Consider the following 21,720-nt stretch of genomic DNA (forward strand, 5'->3'; position numbering starts at 1 on the left):
TCTTTAAAGAGCAGGATATGGAGTAGCACTATGTTGTGGGAAAGTAATATTGTATTGAAGCAGCAAATAGTAGACAGAATGTGTGGCAATGGATGAACCTGGAAATGTAGGTAGAGACAGATGCCCAAAGAACATTAAGGATATTGATGAGGACAAAATCAAATTTACATTTTGAAAAACAAATGTGGCTTAAATACATAGGGTGGATGGTACATTGTTATGGCAGGCAACAGGATGATTATGAAGTATCATAAAACTATAATTCAAGTGAGAAACAACATTTTGAAGAAAAATAGTGGGAGAAGGGAGAGGACAAACATATGTTAGCAATGTTTAGTCAGTTAAAGAGACTGGTCTCCCAAAAAACAATAATTGGTTTTTAAAAAGTTTAGAATGTAACCAAGAAATTGGGTACATCTTGCTCTGGTCAACTTGCAATTTTGTTATTTAAGAACCTAGACAATAGAAATGACAATCCAGTCGCTGGCACCTGGAGGCCAATATGAATGAAATTGTAGAGTTAGGCATATAGAGTGTGAGAGAAAAACCTGAGATTCATGAACATTTGAAGGCCAGGGACAGGAAAAGAAGTCTGTAAAGAAGATTAAAAATGGTGATCAGAGTAGCAAGGGCAGGGCCAAGAATAAACAATGTTAAGGAAAACAGCCTTAGTTGGAGGCAACCTAGAGATAGAGATTTGTATCAATCTTACACGCCTCCAGATAAAAGAGGTGAACACGAGGAGCACCTTGCATTCTTGGTGGGAAATATCAGTACAGCAGCAGCAGTATTGGAAAGCTGAAGGAATGCAGTTGTGACTCCAAAATGCACCACGGGGGGGTGCTAAACACAGGGGAAAGCAAGATTTCAGGCAAGGGAAGGAACCAATGAAATATTCTGTGAAAGTGTAATGGTGAGCAAGTTTGTCTGTAGTCCTTCCTGAAGTAGACTGGATTATGAGAAGTGGCTTGGGCACAGGCAATAGTGAAAGAAACCAAAAGGTGGTGACATACCGATAATAGCCTAATTTATATTTTGCAAACCCTTGATGAGATTCAGATATATGTTTTCAATTCTCAGATGAGAGGCTCAGAATCGTTACCCCCAAATTAATTAGCAGAGCTCTAATTTTTGTTGGGCAGTGGATAAGACAAACTTCCCAGAGAGGAGGCTTGGAGAAGCAGAGGAGTTAAATTTTAGAAAGAAAAAAAAAAAAAAAAAAACAGATGGATTTCAGACATTGAATAGTCTTGAAGGAATTCAGATGTTAAGTAGTGATTCATGGCACACCATCGAAGGATTTGAAAAGAGCAGTGATATATTCAAAATCCTATAACTGAAAGATTAATCTACAGTAATGGGGAAGATACTTTGAAAAGCATTAAGATTGGATTTTGTTTCAATTTGTACAACCAATTACTAGAATTAGAAGGAAACAAGAAAATGTTGCCCCTTCATTATAAAGTTGAAGAATTTTAACAGCAACCACTTTGATGTGGGCTCCCTATGTGCCAGTTATTATGCTAAGCAATTTACATGCATTAACTCATGAGTTAATGAGTAAATGAGTTCCATGTGATCCCAAGTATTTATAATCCTACTTTCAATTTGAAATAACAGGCTTAGAGTGTTTAGGTGGCTTGCCAAAATTTTGTTAATTTGGAAGTAACAACAACAACAAAAAACCTCCCACTCCAACTCAAAGTATAAAAATCTCACACAAAAAAGGATTTATGGTCTTGAACCATCAAATGTTTGGAGGTTGAGCTTCAGCCAAGTTTGATCAAGGCTCCTCACTTCCTTTCCTGGGATTCCTAAGTTTGTGGCCTCTTGTGTATCGCTGTCTCTGGTGACATTTCCCCCAAGGTGTTGAAATGGCTGTATGAGTTCCAGATATTTGCACACCAATTCCAGAGAAAAAGAGAAAGAGAACATTTCCTAGAAGCTCTCAACAAACATCTCTGGTTTTATGGGCTTGAACTGGGTTACCTTTATACTTCTTAACCACTCATCATTAGCCAGAAAAAAAAAACAAAAAAACAAAACAAAACAAAACAAAAAATCACTTGCACTTGTCAGTTTAAACTTGAGCCAACTGCCTTCATGGAAGTTAAGCTTCTTCTAACACACACGGAGGTGTCAGGGAGATAGTGATATATAAATACATATATAGACAGTTTTAAGATTAGGTGGTATTCATTTGGGGGGGGTGGGATTACCATACTATTCACTAAAATTACATTATTATCCTTACAGAATTGAAACAGCTTTCAAAACAGTCATATATATTTTCAATTAGACAGCCAGTTCCAGGATCCAATACTTCTGGTTTATATACACACACACATATACACACATATACATACACAATTTGTTTTTTTTTCTTTTACTAAAGCTAAGTAGATAAATAGATAGGAAGATAGATACAGATAAATAGAATTGATCGATAGATACATAGATACATGATGGAGAGATAGATGGATAAGTAGATAAGTACAGACAGCCTCTTGATAAGTTTTGTTAGATGATTTTGTAGGCTAATGTAATTGTTCTGAGAGCATTTAAGTTAAGCTGGGCTAAACCATGATGTTCAGTAGGTCACATGTATTAAATGCATTTTCAACTTAAGATTTATTTTCAACTAGGATGTGTTTATCAGGACGTAACCTAATTGTAGGTTGAGGAAAGTCTGTAGATGGGTAGATAGACATATTTTTTTTTAATTTTACCCTAAACACGGCAGAATCATTGATCAAATAAAAACAAATAATTTTAGGAGTGTAGAGTGTGTGTTAAACAAATAATTAATTACATTAACTGGTCCTTAATATCTTGGCTAACTGCATTTAATAAAAAAAATTTTATCCTTAAGAATATAATATTACACAGAAAAAAAACAAAGCTTAGAAAATTATGGCTAAAAGCCACTGAATGAATGAATTCCAAACTCTTATATTTCATCATGATTTCTATGGAATTTCCTGACAGCATTCACGAAAATAATTTCCAATTACATTGGGCACAAAGGAGGCAACATTGTATCATCACTGGTAATTGGAATTTAGCGTGTCACTGGGAACAGTCATTAGCATTTTTACTGGTGTATGTGGTATAGAACTCTTGGCACACAACAGAGAGATAAAGTGCTCGTAAAAATGGATTGTCATATCCATCAAAGTACATTTGAATCACGAGGTGTAAATACATATAGCCTAAAATATTTAGTACGTATCTAGAACAAAAGTTTTATAACGTTAGAGTGCTTTTGGGTCCTTGGACTGCATACCAAATCGTAAGTGGATGTCAAAGCCACCGTCCAGGTTTGCCAAGGGATGTTCTATGGCCAGGCTGAGCAGAATCATTGTTGAAGGCAGTATAAAACTGAAGTGCCTGCTCTTATCCTAGAAGTGCAGTTGAAGAGGGCACACAATTCACTCTGGAGGATTTTTATGACATATTATCTTTACTAATCTTTAAAAGCTCTGATTATTTCAAGCAAATTTGACAAGTATACAAACGTTTCTTTCTTGGGTCTCTAACAAAGTGGTCCCATATTGTCATATTCTACTTGTTTGTATTTTAATGTATTCTAAATACACATTCCCAAACCACGTTTTTCCAACATATAGAAGATACAGTCCAGATCAGTATATGAATATCAACAAGGAGGTCTTGAGGACAGGAATTGTGCTCGTGTTACATATTTGGGTGTTCTCACCCTATGTGTGGAGCAGGAGAACAGAAAAGAAGTATGCATGCATTTATTTTGTTACACACTTAAATAGCACATACTAGGTGGAAAACTTTTATTATAACTTCTTTATCAATATTAACTCATTTAATATGGCTAGAAGAAAGGTACTATTTTTTCCTTTTCTTTTCATATGACGAAACTAAAATGGAGAGGTTACATAATTAGTTTGAAGTCACACAGTTGGCTAGTGGTCAATCTCGGATTCGAACATAGGCTTTCGGGTTCCTGAGGCACAATGGCAAGTAATTCAGCCTTTCCTAATTGGTGAAATTGTGTAAGACTCGGCTCATCAGACTGATCAGTGAAGATTTTAAAACTTTCTGATACCTAGCCCGCCCACAAACATTTAAATAAGACTTTCTGATTGAGGCCCCGGAATCGGTGTTCTCAGTAATCCTTGTAAAAGCTTTACATGCAGCCCCTGGTGAAGATAAAAAGGACAGAGGGGCCATTTACAGCTTTAAAGGGCAAACATGGGACGAGAATCCATAGAAGGAAGCTAACAGCCAAGTGTTCGTGAGTAGTGCAGTGAGAGCTAATGCAAAATTGATTAAAGACCCAGTTACTTTAAAGACTAAACTCACCTGCTGTGCGTGTATGCTTACTTTTACCTTAGAGCTAAGCCTAGCTTTAGCACATCTCATGTTTCAATGTGTTATACTATCCAATTCCTTTGTAGGATCTTTTACACGTGTGTATATACACATGCACACTTACCCACACATGCTCTCTCTCTGTTGATTCTGTAAGCCTTTCTGCTTTACATTTCTCTGTTGCTTAATGTCTTTTTAAGGTAATAAAATGCATATTTATTTTCCAATCTTATTTGGAAAGAAATTCTAGAGTCTTTATCATTCCATACCTTTCTAACTGGAACTGTATTATATCCTGGTTACAATGCAATGTCTACATAAGGCAAGAGCTGAAAGAAAACCATATGTCTCTAGATATAATTTGTCTCTTTTTTCCTTTTCATGCTTCAATCCTGAGAAGGGTTAAAAATATTCAGAAGAAAATAACTTGTCATTAACTCCCCGTGGATGTGCTTTTCATACTGTGGCTAAATCTTGCTTATGTGGTTTTTTTAATGTAATGTCACTCACCTTGGTCTGCTCTCTTAAGTGAGAACAGTGACATACTTTAGATATTCAGGACAAGGTAGACTCACAATTTCGTGTCAAAAAGTACCCTCAAGGCCATAACCAGCTGCCAGATCACCCATTTAGAGTATGATGCATATAGAATTTGTGTCTTGTGTGTACATGTGAGTACTATATGTATCCAGCTGATAAACATGTATTTGGGAATTATGTCATGACAGACTGGGTATAAAAATAATGAATATGGAAGGGTGGCTGATGTAAAAGATTTTGTAGCCCATGAGCAAAAAACATATTGTATTGAGTTTCAAATAATCAAAACGTATTGAGACTGATAGCAATACAGAGGTGTGGACAAATGATCTCTGCTTGGGAGTAGAAAAACAAACATTCATGGAAGTGACAGTGCAGCTGGGACATCAAGGGTGTGTACTATTTTTCCAGATGGTCGAGGCAAAAGTGCTGCCGGTCACAGGATCACTTGGGCAAGAATACAGAGGTATGAAAGAGGCTCAACTCCACAGTAACTATGTACAGGCTTGGCCCCGGGTCCCTGGCCGCGCAGTCAGAAATTAACCTACAGGGGGCGCCTGGGTGGTTCATTCGGTTAAGAGACCCACTCTTGGTTTTGGCTCAGGTCATAATCTCACAGTTTGTGAGACAAGCCCTGTGTCGGGCTCTGTCCTGACAGTGTGGGGCTTGCTTGGGATTCTTTCTCTCTCCCTCTCTTTCCTCTCTCTCTCTCTCTCTCTCTCCCTCTTTCTCTCAAAATAAATAAATAAGCTTAAAACTATATGTATATATAAAGAAATTAATCTACAGGGATTTTGAAGCTCATGCCTATCATGCTAGTCAGAGCATGCCAGTGAGTTTAGGTGATTTTTCTTTCAATAGGAATAGAAACCCTTTAGGACTAATTTTTTTTTAATTGTTTATTTTTTAATGTTTTTTCAATTTATTTTTTGAGAAAGAGAGAGAGAGAGAGCAAGCATGAACGGGGAAGGGGAAGAGAGAGAGAGGAGATCAGAGAATCTGAAGCCAACTGCACACTTATAGCAGAGAGCTCGATGCAGGGCTCAAACTCACGAACCCAAGATCATGACCTGAACCAAAGTCAAATGCTTAACCAACTGAGCCACCCAGGTGTCCCAAATTTCTAACTTATTTTTCAAAGAAGGAGAGTAACATGATCAACCTTGTGTTATGGGACAATGACTGTGATGCTCCTGTGTGACAGGAGCTGGAGCAGGAAGCAATTAGAATGTTTCTCAGCATTGCAGTTATGAAAGTGAGGGCCCAAACTAGTTGAGACAGTTGCAGGGGTGATGAAAAACAAAGCACATATTCAATGAGTAGAACATGCTTATTCACCTAGAAAATTAAAAAAAAAAAATGGTTTTATAGAAGCCATAAATTATACATAGTCCACTTATATTTTCAACATATTTCTAGCACATTTTTCATACCCCAAATGCAAAAAATGCATAGAATATAAAGATGCCTTGCTGGAGGTGACATTTGCCTGAATAAATAGCTATGCAATGAATTTCTCTTTTATGGTTTGTTGAGAGCAGTCCCTGGTGTATGGTGTGTGCCACTGAACATTTGTTGATTGAAAGAAGAAACGAATCGGTCAGTAAGTTGACGTCTACTTGGGCCGAAATCGTGAGGGCTCAGCTCTGCTCCCATCTCTTTGACCATTTTGAATGAGAATGTGTTGGTGACATTCTTTTAGTGTCAACAAGAATGATTTGAACATCATTGGGCTTGAGTTCTTTCATTTTAAAACACAGGCATTGTGTTGGATTTTTTTAAAATTCATCCCTATTGGTAATATTAATCTTCTTGAAATCAAATAAATAGAGTTTGACTATCACGTGACCTACATGTGAGCAGAAGTAGGCCACGTGTGCTTGCGTTATGAAAACCAGATAGCCCACCTACTCTAGGTTCCAGAACACATATGCTCATTGAATATAGATAAGAAGAAGAGATTAATTAAAACCACCAAATCTCATCAGCCGCACAGATAGAATAATATTTTTGAGGGAAGGATACATATACGCACACACTGATAAACATAAAGGAAAACCACTTGGAACACAAAATGAAAAAAAAAAAAAAAGACTACAAGTCAAAATGAGCTAGTAAATATACTTTAAAAACATTTTTTTTAGTGTTTATTTTTGAGAGAGAGCACAGGCGGGAGAGGGGCAGAGAGAGAGGGAGACACAGAATCTGAAGCAGGCTTCAGGCTCCGAACCGTCAGCACAGAGCCCGACGTGAGGCTTGAACTCACGAACTGTGAGATCGTGACCTGAGCCGAAGTCGGAGGCTTAACCGACTGAGCCACCCAGGCACCCATGAGCCAGTAAATATAATTTTAAAGATGGACAGATAGATATAGACTATGAAAGTAAAATAGGTTAAGAATTTGAGTAAGGTTTATATACATACACACAAGCACACAAAATAAAAATGACTCATACATAAGGTACTGAAATTCACTCATAATATAAAAAGATACAAAAGAAGAACAATGAATACTGGTGAGAATACTGGAAAATATACCAGGTTGGTAGACATGTAAATTAGTACAACCTTTTTGGGAGTCGACGACAATATATATTGACATGTCTGATTCATATACTTTTAGACCTAGCTCTCTCAATGGTAGGAGATTACCAATTCCACATTTGTTTATAATAGGACACCCCCCCCTCCCAATTCTCTAAGTAGAATGTCCACTAAAAGGAGATTGGTTCAATTTAGTATTACATACTTTTATTACATTAATGATATTTATTATTTTAATAATGGTTATGTGCTGATACAACATGACTGCCCAATATATTTTTTAAGGAGTAGAGTACAGTTCAAGAATATGTGAAAAGTTCCATCTCTTCATCCAAATAAAAATTGAAATATCGGTTATTGCATAAGCAGATAGTATGTCAAGGTAACGATAAAATACCTATTGGAGGAGTGGTATGTATAGCTATAGCTATATATTTGTGTATTTCAATATTTGTTCCTCTTCTGATTCCTCTCTAGACAAAATATTATCCTTGAGAATTTTGGCCTCTCAGCTTTGTTCATATTTCTTCCCTGACACTCTGATTAGTGTGTCTGACAAATCATAGGAAACCAGAGAATTTTTTTCCTTTTTTTTTTTTTTTTGTTTCAAGTTTCTATTGAATTCTAGCTAACATACAGAGTAATAGTGGTTTCGGGAGTAGGATTTAGTAATTCATCACTGGCATATAACACTCAGTGCTCAAGTGCACTCCTTAATACCCATTGTTAAATGAATGACTGAATTGGTGAATACATGTTCTTAACTTTGAGAGAAATCGTTAGGAATAAGTAAACCACTCTGTGGGTTTCTGTGTATTGCCTGACCATATGATACATATGTATGAATTCTCAAATCAAATTACTAAGTCAAACACCATGCCATTTATTAGCATTTTCAACATAAATTAGAGGAAATAAAAACATTAACGAATTTAAGTTAATGCATGTAGCTAATGTATCACTCTTCAAAAATTTTTTTTCTAGTTAGAATTTTATAAAGATATGAATGTTCATTGGCAAGAACTGAGATGATATCATATTACAACTGTGAATCTATAATATGGAACTCATTTTTCAAATACATTTTGACAGGTAAATACGTGCACACTTAAAATTATATCCGAATTGGTTCTCATATGAACTCTCACCCATATTTAGGTATTGTAGTGAAACTCTTATTTAGTCGCATTTTATATCAAAAGGACTGCTCCTAATTATCGTTCTTTCTATGTGTTAATTCTATAACCTCTCAGGGTTCACTTTCTCTGTTCCTTGCTCTGCTATATATTTGTGCATATATACGGTATTAACTTATATAATGTTCATATATATATATATATATACACACACACACACATTGAGTGACTGCTTAAAATTTAAAATTTAACTATTAGTATAAAATAACTTTTTTGCTATTTGCTTTAATTATTATTAAACTTTACATGAATTAATTTACTACTGATCAGAACAGCATTACATGAAAAGTTGAAGTGATTCAATATTGTCAATCCTATATTCTGCTCTCTGTCTCTGTCTGGAGGTAAAGGAATGGTTTCTCTGTGAGTTAGTCTCTCTGAACTTCAACATTTGGAGTGGTTACATTGTCATCCTGAACTTAGGTGATAAGTGAACAAATCCCAAGATGACTTCTACATATAAGAAGACTACTCTGGTTTTTGTTGACTATATTGTTTCCTTGTTGCACATTTACCTAGTGCCCAAGTGTAACCTCCTGTTCCTACCTCTTGGGTATTTAGTGTTTAATAGTGTAATAGTTTAATAGTAATAGTTTAATTGAGGAACTGGCATGCTATCCCAGCAGTGAAGAAGGTAGTGTTTTGAGGCTTACCTGCTCCAGATGAATAACTGAGTCTTCCCAATGAAAGGAATAAGAAATTTCTGTCCTTTGCATTAGTTTGGAAAGAGTCATGGAGCATCGAGCAAAACAAGCTGATATAATGATGTTTAATTGTGTTTTTGTAAACACCTATAGAGTCACTTCTAAGAACTCTCAAATAACTTACATCGTTCTTTAAAATTGTTTTTAATATTTTTATTTATTTTTGAGAGGGAGAAAGAGTACAAGTGAGGGAAGGGCAGAGAGAGAGGGAGACACAGAATCCATAGAAAGGTCCAGGCTCTGAGGTGTCAACACAGAGCCTGACATGGGGCTTGAACTTGTGAACTGTGAGATCATGACCTGAGCCGAAGTCGGACGCTTAACCAATTGAGCCACCCAGGTGCTCCTAACTTATACGGTTCTTAGTGAATCACTTTTTAACTAAACTGATGGTAATCTATTGTAACCGAGTACTAATTTTTTATATTTTTAAAAAAATTCATTGTTTGGCACTCGGCTTTTTTTTTTATTATTGATTGATTGATTGATGTCCTAATTTTATTTTTATTTTATTTTATTTTTTTAAATATAATTTATTGTCAACTTGACTAACATACAGTGTGTAACGTGTGCTCTTGGTTTTTGGGGTAGATTCCCGTGGTTCACCGCTTACATACAATACCCAGTGCTCACCCAAACAAGGGGCCTCCTCAAATTCCATCACCCATTTTCCCCTCTCCCCCACCTCCAATCCGCCCTCAGTTTGTTCTCTGTATTTAAGAGTCTCTCATGTTTAAATTCCTGTTAGTTAACATACAGTATAATATTAGCTTCAGGTATACAATTTAGTGATTCAACACTTCCATACAACACCCAGTGCCCATCACAAGTGCCCTCCTTAATCTCCCTTTACTATTTATCCCATCCAGCCAGCCACCGCCCCTCTGTTAACCATCACTTTGTTCTCTATAGTCAAGAGTCTGTTTCTTGGTTTGTTTCCTTCTGTTTTTCCCCTATGTTCATTTGTTTTGTTTCTTAAATTCCACATGAGTGAAATCATACGGTGTTTGTCTTTCTCTGACCTATTTTGCTTAGCATAATGCTCTCACTCCATCCATATCATTGCAAACGGCAAGATTTCATTCTTTTTTTATAGTTGAGTAATATTTCAGTGTGTGTGTGTGTGTGTGTGCATTTGCGTGTGTGTCACATCTTATTTATCTATTCATTAGTCGATAGGCTTTAGGCTATTTTCATAATTTGGTTATTGCAGATAATGCTATAACCATATGTCAATACAAAGGACAAGATGAGTAATATAGTATTCTCCCTTTTACATTTTTGCTTTTAATATTAATATGAACCTTCACTAAATATGCAGAAAAATATTTTCCTCTAAAAGTAGTATGAAATGCTTTACGTTAATTTTTTAAAAAAATTAAACTCAAATACTTAAAGGAGTGAATTAATAAATATTCCCATAAAAACAAGATACTGTCTTATTCATCTTCGTCTTTCTTATTGAACATATGGTGTGAATTAGGCAAAAATTTATTAAATTTGTCACTAAATATTTCTTAGCAGATATAATACCTTTTCTTCAAATATATCCTCAGAGAAGAACAACCCACAGCCTTTTAACTACCAAATTTATAACTAAGATTAGAGAATTATTTAATATTTGTAGATTGTGTCTATACAGCACATGTGTAACTCAATACTAGCAAAGATCTAGGTGATACCAGGAAAATCACTGTATAACAGAAGGGAGGAAAGAGGGAAATTTAGTCTTGAAAATGTTCATTCATACACCATAAAGGAGAACATAGTTTTGATGAATCTTTAATATAGGTCCTCAATGCCTGTTTGTCAAATAATTATTAATGATGTTGCAAAGATTGATCAGGATGATCATGATGGTGATAATGGATGATGAAGGATAATATGTTACTGCTCTTGACTATCACAAATGTTTGTGTACTTTCCTTTTAGAAGTTTCCTGGGAAAGACTGGTGAATTAAAACCTATCATTCATCTCCTGATATAGCTACTATTCACCAAAGCATTCTTAAGATAAAGCATTTGGTATCGAATGGGTGCTGAAAGTTATCATTTTTAAATTTTTTGACTATCTTTTAATATTTAGTTTGCTCCAGTGTTGTACAGCCTTAAAGAAAAAGACTGAATGAATAACTGAATGAAAAAGAGAAATCCTTTTTTTTTTTTCTTCAAAATTGGGCATTTACTGTTAATGCCTCCAAGAATAGGATCATTCTGTCCTTTTTATAACTTTGGATGTACATATCACTCTCTTTATGCTCAGTAGAGATTTCCTTCTAACCGTCTAACCATCCTTCTAGCCTTCTAACCATCAGCAACATAATTTGGATTGTCTTTAATGTTTTCTTTGCCACTGAATCCTTAGGTTAATTCAGTCTTGAGGCCTCGGGGTGCTCCTGTTGTCTTAATTGCAATTATTTTTGGTTGCTCAGTTTCTCAAATACTCTGTCCTAACTTAAAGTGTTCCTCATGCTGGTACATAGTTGTTGATTTTAAATAGGAATGCAAGTTACTTACAGCCTCTAGAGTTCAGTAAGCCATCAAACCTTTTAGCTTTTCTATTGATAACCGAATCATGAAATTAATGCATCTATAGTAAGAAGATGAGCTAATGTAAGCAGTGTCGTGTTTTCTCTGGTGCACAAATCAATAAAGCTATCATAATGACTTTCAGTTCAATCATCTTGCTACTGGAAATGAATATAGCTTTTAAAATAGATTTTTAAAATATGTATCATTTGCACTGAGAGCTATACTGTTGCCCACCATTTTGGTTATAGTAGTTACGTCATTTCCAGTGACAGCCTATATTCACAGAATCATTGAGGAATGCCAAATTCTAAAGGAAAATGGAGTCCACAGATAAAAGACATGACCTTGCGCTCTGTAAAACAAAGATGCTAGATTCATACTGTCTTATTTTCCAGGTGCATATGTGCTCCAGGTCAAGGCCACCGACGCGGATGACCCGACCTATGGAAACAGTGCCAGAGTCGTTTATAGCATTCTTCAGGGACAACCTTATTTCTCTATTGATCCCAAGACAGGTAAATTTTTTATTAGAGACAACATTATCACCACCCCTTTCAAATATTTAAACTTTAATTAAATCTTGGCATGGGAAGTTACCTATTCTAAAAATGCAATAAAGATTCAATGTGCTGTACATTAAGCCAAAGAAGATAGGATCTTACCTTGCTGCCATAGAATGATTTCCTCTAGATTGAATTTTGTGTAAATATAAGGCATTTCACATGTATGTGTCAAGTCCCAATACCAAGATAAGGATTCTCTATGTGTTTTATTTTAATTTTTCAAAAGCCTAGGCATATTTGATTTTTGGTTCTTCTGGAATTAAAGTAGCTATTCATTTCAAGTTTTCTTGATTGGGTTCAATTATAGTTAGTTTTGGGTCTTATCAACATGTGGTAAGATCACAGAGCTTCTACTGCTATATTTACTAGAGGTTATGGATGTTTGATTTGGATTAATATAGACTTCTACTTCTAGCAGGGAAACGAAGAGGGTTGACAAACTTTAAACACCCAGATCACGATTCTTCTGGTCAATGCTTTTGAAGCTACTCTCATTTTTAGGTCAAAACATTTGAATGGAAGTTTTCAGAGCCAAATGTATAAGAATCTTTGGAAAGTATAGAAAAGACAGGATATTATGCACCAGAAGATTTTGTATTCCCTTGTAAATAAAATGAAGTCCCTCTGTTCTAGAGAATCTGTTTTTTGTATGCTAGATATTTTTTTAAGGAGATTTAGCCATGCTGACCAGTGATCGAAGTAGGTGTCCCATGTCACAGTTGAAATAGAACTCCACGGTGACAGCTATTTTATGAACTCTTGTATGTTACATTATAATATATTGCATTTTGAATTCAATACTATTTATTACATTAGGTTAAAATAATGAAATTAACTGTTGACATACTTAACTAATGTTACTTTTTAAATTTCTAAATAAATTTGTAAAGAGCTATATCAATCTGAAATAAATTAATTTCAGACACTCTATATGCAAAGGAGCTAAACATTTTAAAATTAACACTTCTCCATAAATGTGTGCTAAAATCTGGAATACCAATTAGATATAGGTTAATTAATAAATTAGCCATGTTTTAATGTCACCTAGAAACATAAAGTCAATTAAGTGGAAACGGAACCTGTAAAAACTGTCTACAACTGAACCTGCTGTCTTCTCATTTCTTGCTCTCCTTGTTGACGCCATAGAGGGACAAAGGTCAGCAAAAAGTTATAGGAATAAGGCAGGAAGTTACTCCATTTTATAAACCTAAAAAAAGAGTAGTTTGTAATAAGGACAGCATCAGTCTTTTGAGAAGGGAACATCAGTGCTGAAGAGAATCTAGAAAAGTTTAAGACATAGAAGCTCTTTTGGTTTGGAAAGAGGGTCAGAGACCCAAAGCCAGAGGAGTCAATTGTTAAGAGCGAATGCGTGATGGAGAAATTACACCTACAACGTAAGTTATTTTCATTAAGTCTGGCAATGAGGATATGATATTTGGCAGTATCCGTGTTAAGGCGCTTTTAACTGGGAAATCATATATATTTGTAGAGAAAACAGGGAAACATTATTGAGGAAAGAATTTGGGGAAGTTGTTTATTGAAGTTTATGATGGCACAAAATTCCAGAAGGGTGAAGACAATTTATAGACAAATATATAGACAAATACCTCAATATATAGACAAATACTGAAGGAAAATTATCTAAAATATTATAAATCCTTTCATCAGATGAACACATCATACGTTACTTCTTCTATGATTACCCATATTTTCCAAATTTACCATAATGGATAATCTAACTAGAAACTAGTGTGGGCAACGTATGTGTCTTAGATCTCTTCAGCCTCCGAGAAGCACTGCTCAGAGTCAGAGGGGATGGACAAAGGAGAAAAGAAGGTATGTAGAGATTGGTGGAGGGGAGGTTCGATATTAGAGTACACTTAGTGGGGTGTAGTGATGAACTCTATAGACAGAGTAGGTAAATTTATATACTCAGAATAAGTGTAGCAGAAGAAAGATAAAGAAACAATTATTGATGGAATAACTATTGATGTACTGAGTATCTAACTAAAAAGTATGGTAAAATCATATAACGATGAATTTAAGTAGAGATCATGGATTAAGCATAGAATTATTATAGTCAAATTAATTACGACTCAACAGGCAATAATTATATGAGTCAAAACAGTTTCTGTCCCCTTGGCTTTACTTGTTCAATATCAACTTTAGATGAATTCTAAAGCCTTTGGAAAGTATTACCTTATAGGAGAGCCTGTATATTCATAGTATGCCTTTAATAACTATGTATTTCTATCTTATGCGATGCTTATTAGTTAGAAATAAAGGTGAAACAATTCTGGCATAAACAATGAAATAGATTTTTTGAAGCATTGATTTTCACTGGAGACAGAAGTCTTGATACTAACAATGCCTCAGACCACTAGGCAGGAAAAGAGTGGATGATGAGGCCCTTCATTAATAGAATGATAACTAGTTGCTCATGCACAGCGACCATTAAGAAGACTTTTTGTCAAATTTATCACCTTGTGGTACATAAGAGTAAATCAAGAATCAAGGATAATTGCAATTTCTCAGAAATAGTCTCCATTTGTTCCAGCCGTATAGCTTCCTTTTATGATTCCTTTTGCTGTTATTAAATACAATGCATGAAAAACTAATATTATCTAAAATTTTCCACATTTGAGTATAGAATACACTTTAAAATAATTTTTAAAGGAAGAGTCTCATCAGAACTTCTGGTGGCTAAATATTTATGAAGAGATACATATAACCATTTATTATTCATTGGGAGTAAGAAAATTAAAAAAAAATATTACCTTAGTGATATTGCTTTTTGACAAACATTCTAAAGCATCTCTACCCAAGTGAGGATAGCAAGCTTATTTATAAGCAATATAAATTGATGCGGTCTATGAAATAGACTCAGAAATAATAGTTCTCTTTAAAATTGGCTAATTTTGCAATTATTGGGCTTAACTATGAAACTATTCACTGTGAATTAAAATTCACATATATTCATGTACATATACCTCAAATTATTATTAAATATTAAAAAACTTCAAATGTAGATAAATCTATAAAGCATTAAATAACATTAATATTCATTATACTTATTTATAAATCATTAAAATGTTTGTCATATTAGCATGTTATATTACATTGTGTACATTTTTATGCTTAATGTTTTTGTGCATTAGAAAAATATCCCTAATCTATGAAACATTAAACATAGGCCTATAATATTTTATCAAGTGCATGAAATCAGGATGCTAAACATTTCTATAGCGTTGATAATAGGATTATTTAGGAAAACAAATATTAGTATAAGTGATGGACCTCATGTCTTAATTTGCCTTTAAAATTCTTTTAAAGTATTTAAATTGTTCCCCAAATGATTTCAGAAACTCATCTGAGTTGGGTAACTAGATATTGCTATTTTGTGTATCATGTGGTGGTGATGTGCTATAATTTTCCAAATTATCTGAGCCCTAATTGAGAAAGCATCATCATTTACTTCACTTCAATACCTTTTTAAACCTATAAACTTAAATTTTTCTTGTGATAAAATATACATAACATAAAATTTACCATATTAACCATTTTAAGGGTACCGTTGAGTGGCATTAAAAATATCCACATTGTTGTGCAAGCATTGCTACCGCCCTTTTCCAGAATTTTTCCATCACTATCTTTTCATTTATGTGCATTGTCGAAAACAATGTATAAGTTTTTATTTTACGTATTTATATGTGCATTTCTAGAATCCATATGAAAACAATTGAGTGGGTCTTAGAGTTGAACACATGAGCTATATATTTTTCCCTTTTATTCACCATTCTGATATTTCATGCTCTGTAATTCTGTCCTAGCTTATGTTTAGGGAAATCTGATAAGTGTTGCTGAGAGAATTGACACTTTGTCAAGATTTTTACTCTTTGAGTCTATCACCTTTGATTCAGTAATTGTAATCTGCAAGCCTCTATGTCCTAAGTGAAACCTCCTTACATATTCTGACTGATGTTTATTCTTACAGGTCTTCAAAAATGTGTTGGTGTTTTAAAGCCCCATAGTATAATCGAAGCATGGGTTAGACTATATTTTGAGCTAATTCTTGATACTAGTATATAAATATTTACAATGTTTTGTGGTTTGAAATGCCTTTGATATTTATTCAGCGTCGAGTCTTTAAGGATTCAGACACCTGAGCACTGAGGTGCCCGATGAAACAAAGATAGAGTATCTTCTTTCTTCAAGGGGAAAATAAGAGTGTTTACCTACACAAAGTCATCGTGCCTTTAATAAGTTTTGCACGAAGACGAAGTCTGATTGTGGATCTGTTGAGAGCAAGGAAAGCAATAGGTGCTGATAAATATAAGGGAGAAAAATGTGTCACGGAAATAGACAATTAGGAAGAAATTCTATCACATATTACCTATTTTGTAATATTTTGCATATGAGTAGTAAAACTACATGTCTCAAAATGTGCCCCAGTGAATGGTTCCCTTGTATTCTGCATCATCTCACTTCCCAAGAACTCTGTGTGAACTCCACTTGCCTTATTTTAGAAATCATGGATTGCACACATCAGCAGGTAGAACTGAGGATGTTTGGCCTTGAAAGGAAAATACTCCAGGGACATGTGATACACGCTTTTAGTAAGTTGTAGAGCTGTTATGTAGGAGAGAAACCGGCTGTGTTCTGTGCTGCTTGAGAGGAAACTGGCTATCAATGGCTGGTGTGAGTTACAGGAAGAAAGAATTTTGGTGTGGTTTCATATGCATAAAAAAAGATGTTAATACTTGTCCATAAATAAGAGGAGTGCTTCATGAGATTGTGAGCTTCCCATTACTGGAAGGGTGAAAGTAGATGATGAGCCATGAGCTAGTGATGCTGGAGATGACTATTCATGTCATGCATGTTTATGTATAACCAGTGGCCTCACAGTGTTTTGCTATTCAGAAACCAAGATGAAACAGTTACATCCTCAAATGGATCCCCAGCTACCGGGGGGAGGTCATCGGGTCCTTAGACAATTAGACTTGGATTTCGTAGGATAAAATTCTCTGATCCATAGTCTGACTGCTCGGCTCCGGGATGGACTGAGGGCAAACTTCCTGAGGACAGAGGCTCTGGGAAGTGGTGTCTGATTCCTAAACAATAGTTAAAGTGTGCTATTCGTGGGAAGATGGTCTCTAAATGTTCTTCCTACTGAAGATTACCTGATGACTCTTCTTGAGATCAAAATACGTCATTGGATTATTGGCAACGTTTTTTTAAAAAAAATTATACACCTCATCTCTGTAGTGATAAAATACACATAAAGTTCTTGAGCTCAAAATACATTATTGGATTATTGGCAACAATTTTTTTTAATTATACACCTCATCTGTGTAGTGATGGATACAACATTTTTGTTACTACTTTTAAAGATTGCACTAGCTTTTAAAAAAACCCATTTCACATTTTAGACTGATTTAAGACTGTAATGAAAAGCAACTCAGTAACTTTTCATATAAACTGCTGCAAAAGCAGGTCTTGTACAACTGTTTTTAAATATAATTTAGTTGTGGAATTGAAAAAAAAAAAGAAATTTTACATTGTCACTGCTGAAGTTAAAGTTCCCATTTCTAACCATAATTATTTTTTTCTATTCTACCATCTATTAGCAATTCCTAAAAGAACTGAGGATTAAAATATATTTGCCAATGCTTCCTTCAAATTCATGTGTTAAAAGGTTAATCAGGACATGGCCAACACTAGAGTCTGTGATCTCCAAAGAGATCATTTTCAGGTGCAAAAATAACATTTAATCAGATTTTTTTCATAACATAGCTGCTATAATAAACATAGATCTATACTAACTACTCCATCTCATTCAGAATTATATCATGAGTATTCTCATGCTCAACCATCAATAATGACCAAGAATACCAGGTCATTGAAGGATGTATAGGAATTTTCCCCGTGTTACCTAAGCTTATTATTATACATTCACTTATGGCTTTTATTAATATTTTGTGTGCCCACCATATGCTTCACATTGACCTAGACCTAGGTATCCTACAGGGAAGAAAAACATAAAGACAAAATTCCCACCTTCAGGAATACACATTTTATTTGGGAAAACACAGAACAAACACAATAAGTAAGAAAACTATACTACAAAGTTTTGAATAACAGTAAAGGCTAAGGAGAAAATGATAAAGTAAATAAAGAGCATAGGAGATGCTGGGTAAGGTTATATGTGGTATGCAGAATAGTAATCTTCCAAGTATGTCTATGTCCTAATCCCTGGGACCTGTGATTATGTTATGTTACGATTATGTTATGTTATGTTTAACGAAGACAATTAACGTTGCAGATGGAATTAAGGTTGTTTTCTCACCTGCAGATAAGGTGGGGAGATTATCCTGTATTGTCTATGTAGACCCAATTTAATTACATGTGTTCCTAAAAGTGTAAAAGGAAGGTGGGCAAGTCAAAGTCCAAGAAAGATTTGAAGATGCAGAAAAGTAAGACATCTTTCAGAAGATAAAAAAGCCTTCAGAAAGAAATGCTTCCTGCCCACACCCTTGATTTTGGTCCTCAAGACCCATGTTGGACTTTGGTCCTCCCTCATTGTAAGATAGTAAGTTCGTGCTGTTTTTAGGGCACTTACTCTGTGGCAATTTATTACAGAAGCAATAGGAAACTAAGTCAATATAGAATTCTAGATAGAATGGCCAACAAAGTCCTATGAAGATGACTTGAGAAAAGATGTGAAGGAAAGAGAGGAGCTGCTTATGAGTAAACCACAGGAAGAACATTCCCCACAGATGGAGACAGGGTGACCAGAAATCTAGTGACCAAAGAAGAGAGTTGTGGAAGAGAAGATCAGAGAGTTAAGTGGAAAGGCGGAGAAGTTTTCACTCTGAGTGAGTTGGAGTTTAGTTTGGGCAGGGTTGTATGGTTCATGCTCTGACCTCACTGCCATGACTTCCCTTTTATGAACAGAATAAATGGCCCAGGACTTCTTTGGACTCTAATCCTCAGTAAGTGTAAAATTGAGCCATTCATCCATTGTTCCTCGTTCTGTCTCTCAATAGTCGCAAAGTAATAATTAACATTTTTTCCAGCCTTATTGGGATATATTTGATGTACAACATTGTAGAAACTTAAGATATACAATGTGTTGATTTGATATACTTAAATATTGCCAAATGATCACCACCATAGTGTTGGCCAGCACCTCCATCCTGTCCCATAATGACCATTTCTTTTCTGCGGTAAGAACTTTTAAGAGCTACTCTCTCAGCAACTTTCAAGTATATAACAGAGTAATATTAACTATAATCATCATGCTGTACATGAGATCCCCAGGAGGTATCCATCTCATAACTGGAAATTTGTGCCTTCGACAAACGTCTCCCATTTCCCCCATCCCACAGGTCCTGGTAACCACCATTTTACTTTGTTTAGATGAGTTCAACTGTTTTAGATCCCACCTATAAATAATACTGTAGAGCATTTCTCTTTCCCTGCCTTTCTTATTTTACTTAGCATAATGCCCTCAATGTTCATCCATGCCTTCACTCTCCTCACTAAATAATATTCCTGTGTGTGTGTGTGTGTGTGTGTGTGTGTGATATTTGTTATCCAATCATCTGTTAATGGATGTTTAGGTTGTTTTATCTTGGCTTTTTGTAAATAATGTTATAGTGACCATGAAGGTGCCAGTACCTCTTTGAGATCCTATTTTCATTTTCACTGGATACATACACAAAAGTGATATCCTTGGAAAAGATGGTAGTGCTATTTTTAATTCTTTGAGGAACCCCCACACAGTTTTTCATAGTAGCTGCATTAATTTATACCCCCAGTATTCCCTTTCCTTCACACCCTGACAATATTGGTTATCTCTTGCCTTTTTGAGGACAGTCATTCTAACAAGTGTGAGGAGGTAATCCTTTGATTTTCATGTCTCTGATGATTGTTGATGTTGAGCACATTTTCATGGACTTGTTGGACATTTGTATAACTTCTTTGGAAAATGTTGAGTTCCTCTGCCCGTTTTCAAGTCAGCTTGTTTGCTTTTTGTTACTGAGTTGTATGAATTCTTGTATATTTTGAATATTAACCCCTTATCAGGTGATTTGCAAATATTTTCTCTCATTCCACAGATTGCCTTTTCATTTTGTTGATGGTATCTTTTGCTGTGTGGAAGCGTTTTAGCTTGACCCCACTTGTTGATCTGCCAGATGCATTCCAGAGGGTTTATTTATCTTTGAAGCCACCATGTTACTTCTTCTTGTCCCCTCTGTGGTTTTATTTTGCCCTGTCCTTCCCCTGTAGCAGCATAAATCGACTCTTCTGATGTGCAGCCACATCGACTCTTCTGTATGCTTTGAGAGACCATGCCTGCTTCTACAAAGTACTTTCCTGCTTCCTTCCCTGGGATGCTCCTTCTTGTGATCTTTCCAGGTCTGCCTCCTCCAGTTCTCTGAGTTTGCAACTGTAAAGCCTTTTCTCAGAGAGAACTTTTCTGACACTGCTTTCAAAGGCACTTGATTTCACTTTCCTCATAACACAAATCAACATCTGAAATTAACTTAATTATGTAAGTACTTCTTTATGGTCTCCTTGGTATCCCATAAACATAGACCCATTAAGTGTACATTCCATGAAAGAACCTTGTGCAGAGAGTGTATCTTTTTTATTTATTTATTTTTATTTTTTAATATGAAATTTATTGTCAAATTGGTTTCCATACAACACCCAGTGCTCATCCCAACAGGTGCCCTCCTCAATGCCCATCGCCCACTTACCCCTCCCTCCTACCCCCCATCAGTTCTCAGTTTATTCTCAGTTGTTAAGAGTCTCTTATGTTTTGGCTCCCTCCCTCTCTAACTTTTGTTTGTTTGTTTTTTTTCCCTTCCCCTCCCCCATGGTCTTCTGTTAATGTGGGTGCATCCACGCAAAGAAAAACCCAAACTCGCTCTCCTTACACATTCAATCTCTTGTCAGTTGGCCTATTACAACCAAAAGCTGGAAAGCAGAGAGAAGTCTAGAAAAAGTATATAAAGTTGATCTAGAGCGACAAATGGAAGAGTGTTCACCATTATCCTGTTAAACTTGGTAATGGTGACTGAATGAAACATACATTTTTAGTACAAACGGTGACTGAATCAGGTGTCCCATGTCTCAGTCTGCAGCGCAGTCCTCAATTCACAGTATAGTTCATGTAAAGCCATATACTGGATTATCACATGTCATATTTAATGGTTCTTCACATAGAGTCTTGCATTATTTCATCTCAAAATGCTCTCAGAATATTTAACCCATTTTTGCAAAGCA

General features: G+C 35.3%; 1 protein-coding gene across 4 annotated transcripts in view; it reads left to right on the forward strand.

Moving 5' to 3' along the window:
• Positions 1-21,720, forward strand: part of CDH12 (cadherin 12) — a 1,056,103-nt gene that overhangs the window by 946,197 nt on the left and 88,186 nt on the right. For all 4 annotated transcript variants that reach the window (XM_045441358.1, XM_045441360.1, XM_045441352.1 and 1 more), the window contains one exon: positions 12,259-12,378. In XM_045441358.1, the coding sequence (XP_045297314.1) occupies positions 12,259-12,378 (120 nt within the window). The remainder of the gene's footprint in view (positions 1-12,258; positions 12,379-21,720) is intronic.

The sequence above is a fragment of the Leopardus geoffroyi genome, chromosome A1, assembly GCF_018350155.1.
Source record: "Leopardus geoffroyi isolate Oge1 chromosome A1, O.geoffroyi_Oge1_pat1.0, whole genome shotgun sequence".
Taxonomy (NCBI): domain Eukaryota; kingdom Metazoa; phylum Chordata; class Mammalia; order Carnivora; family Felidae; genus Leopardus; species Leopardus geoffroyi.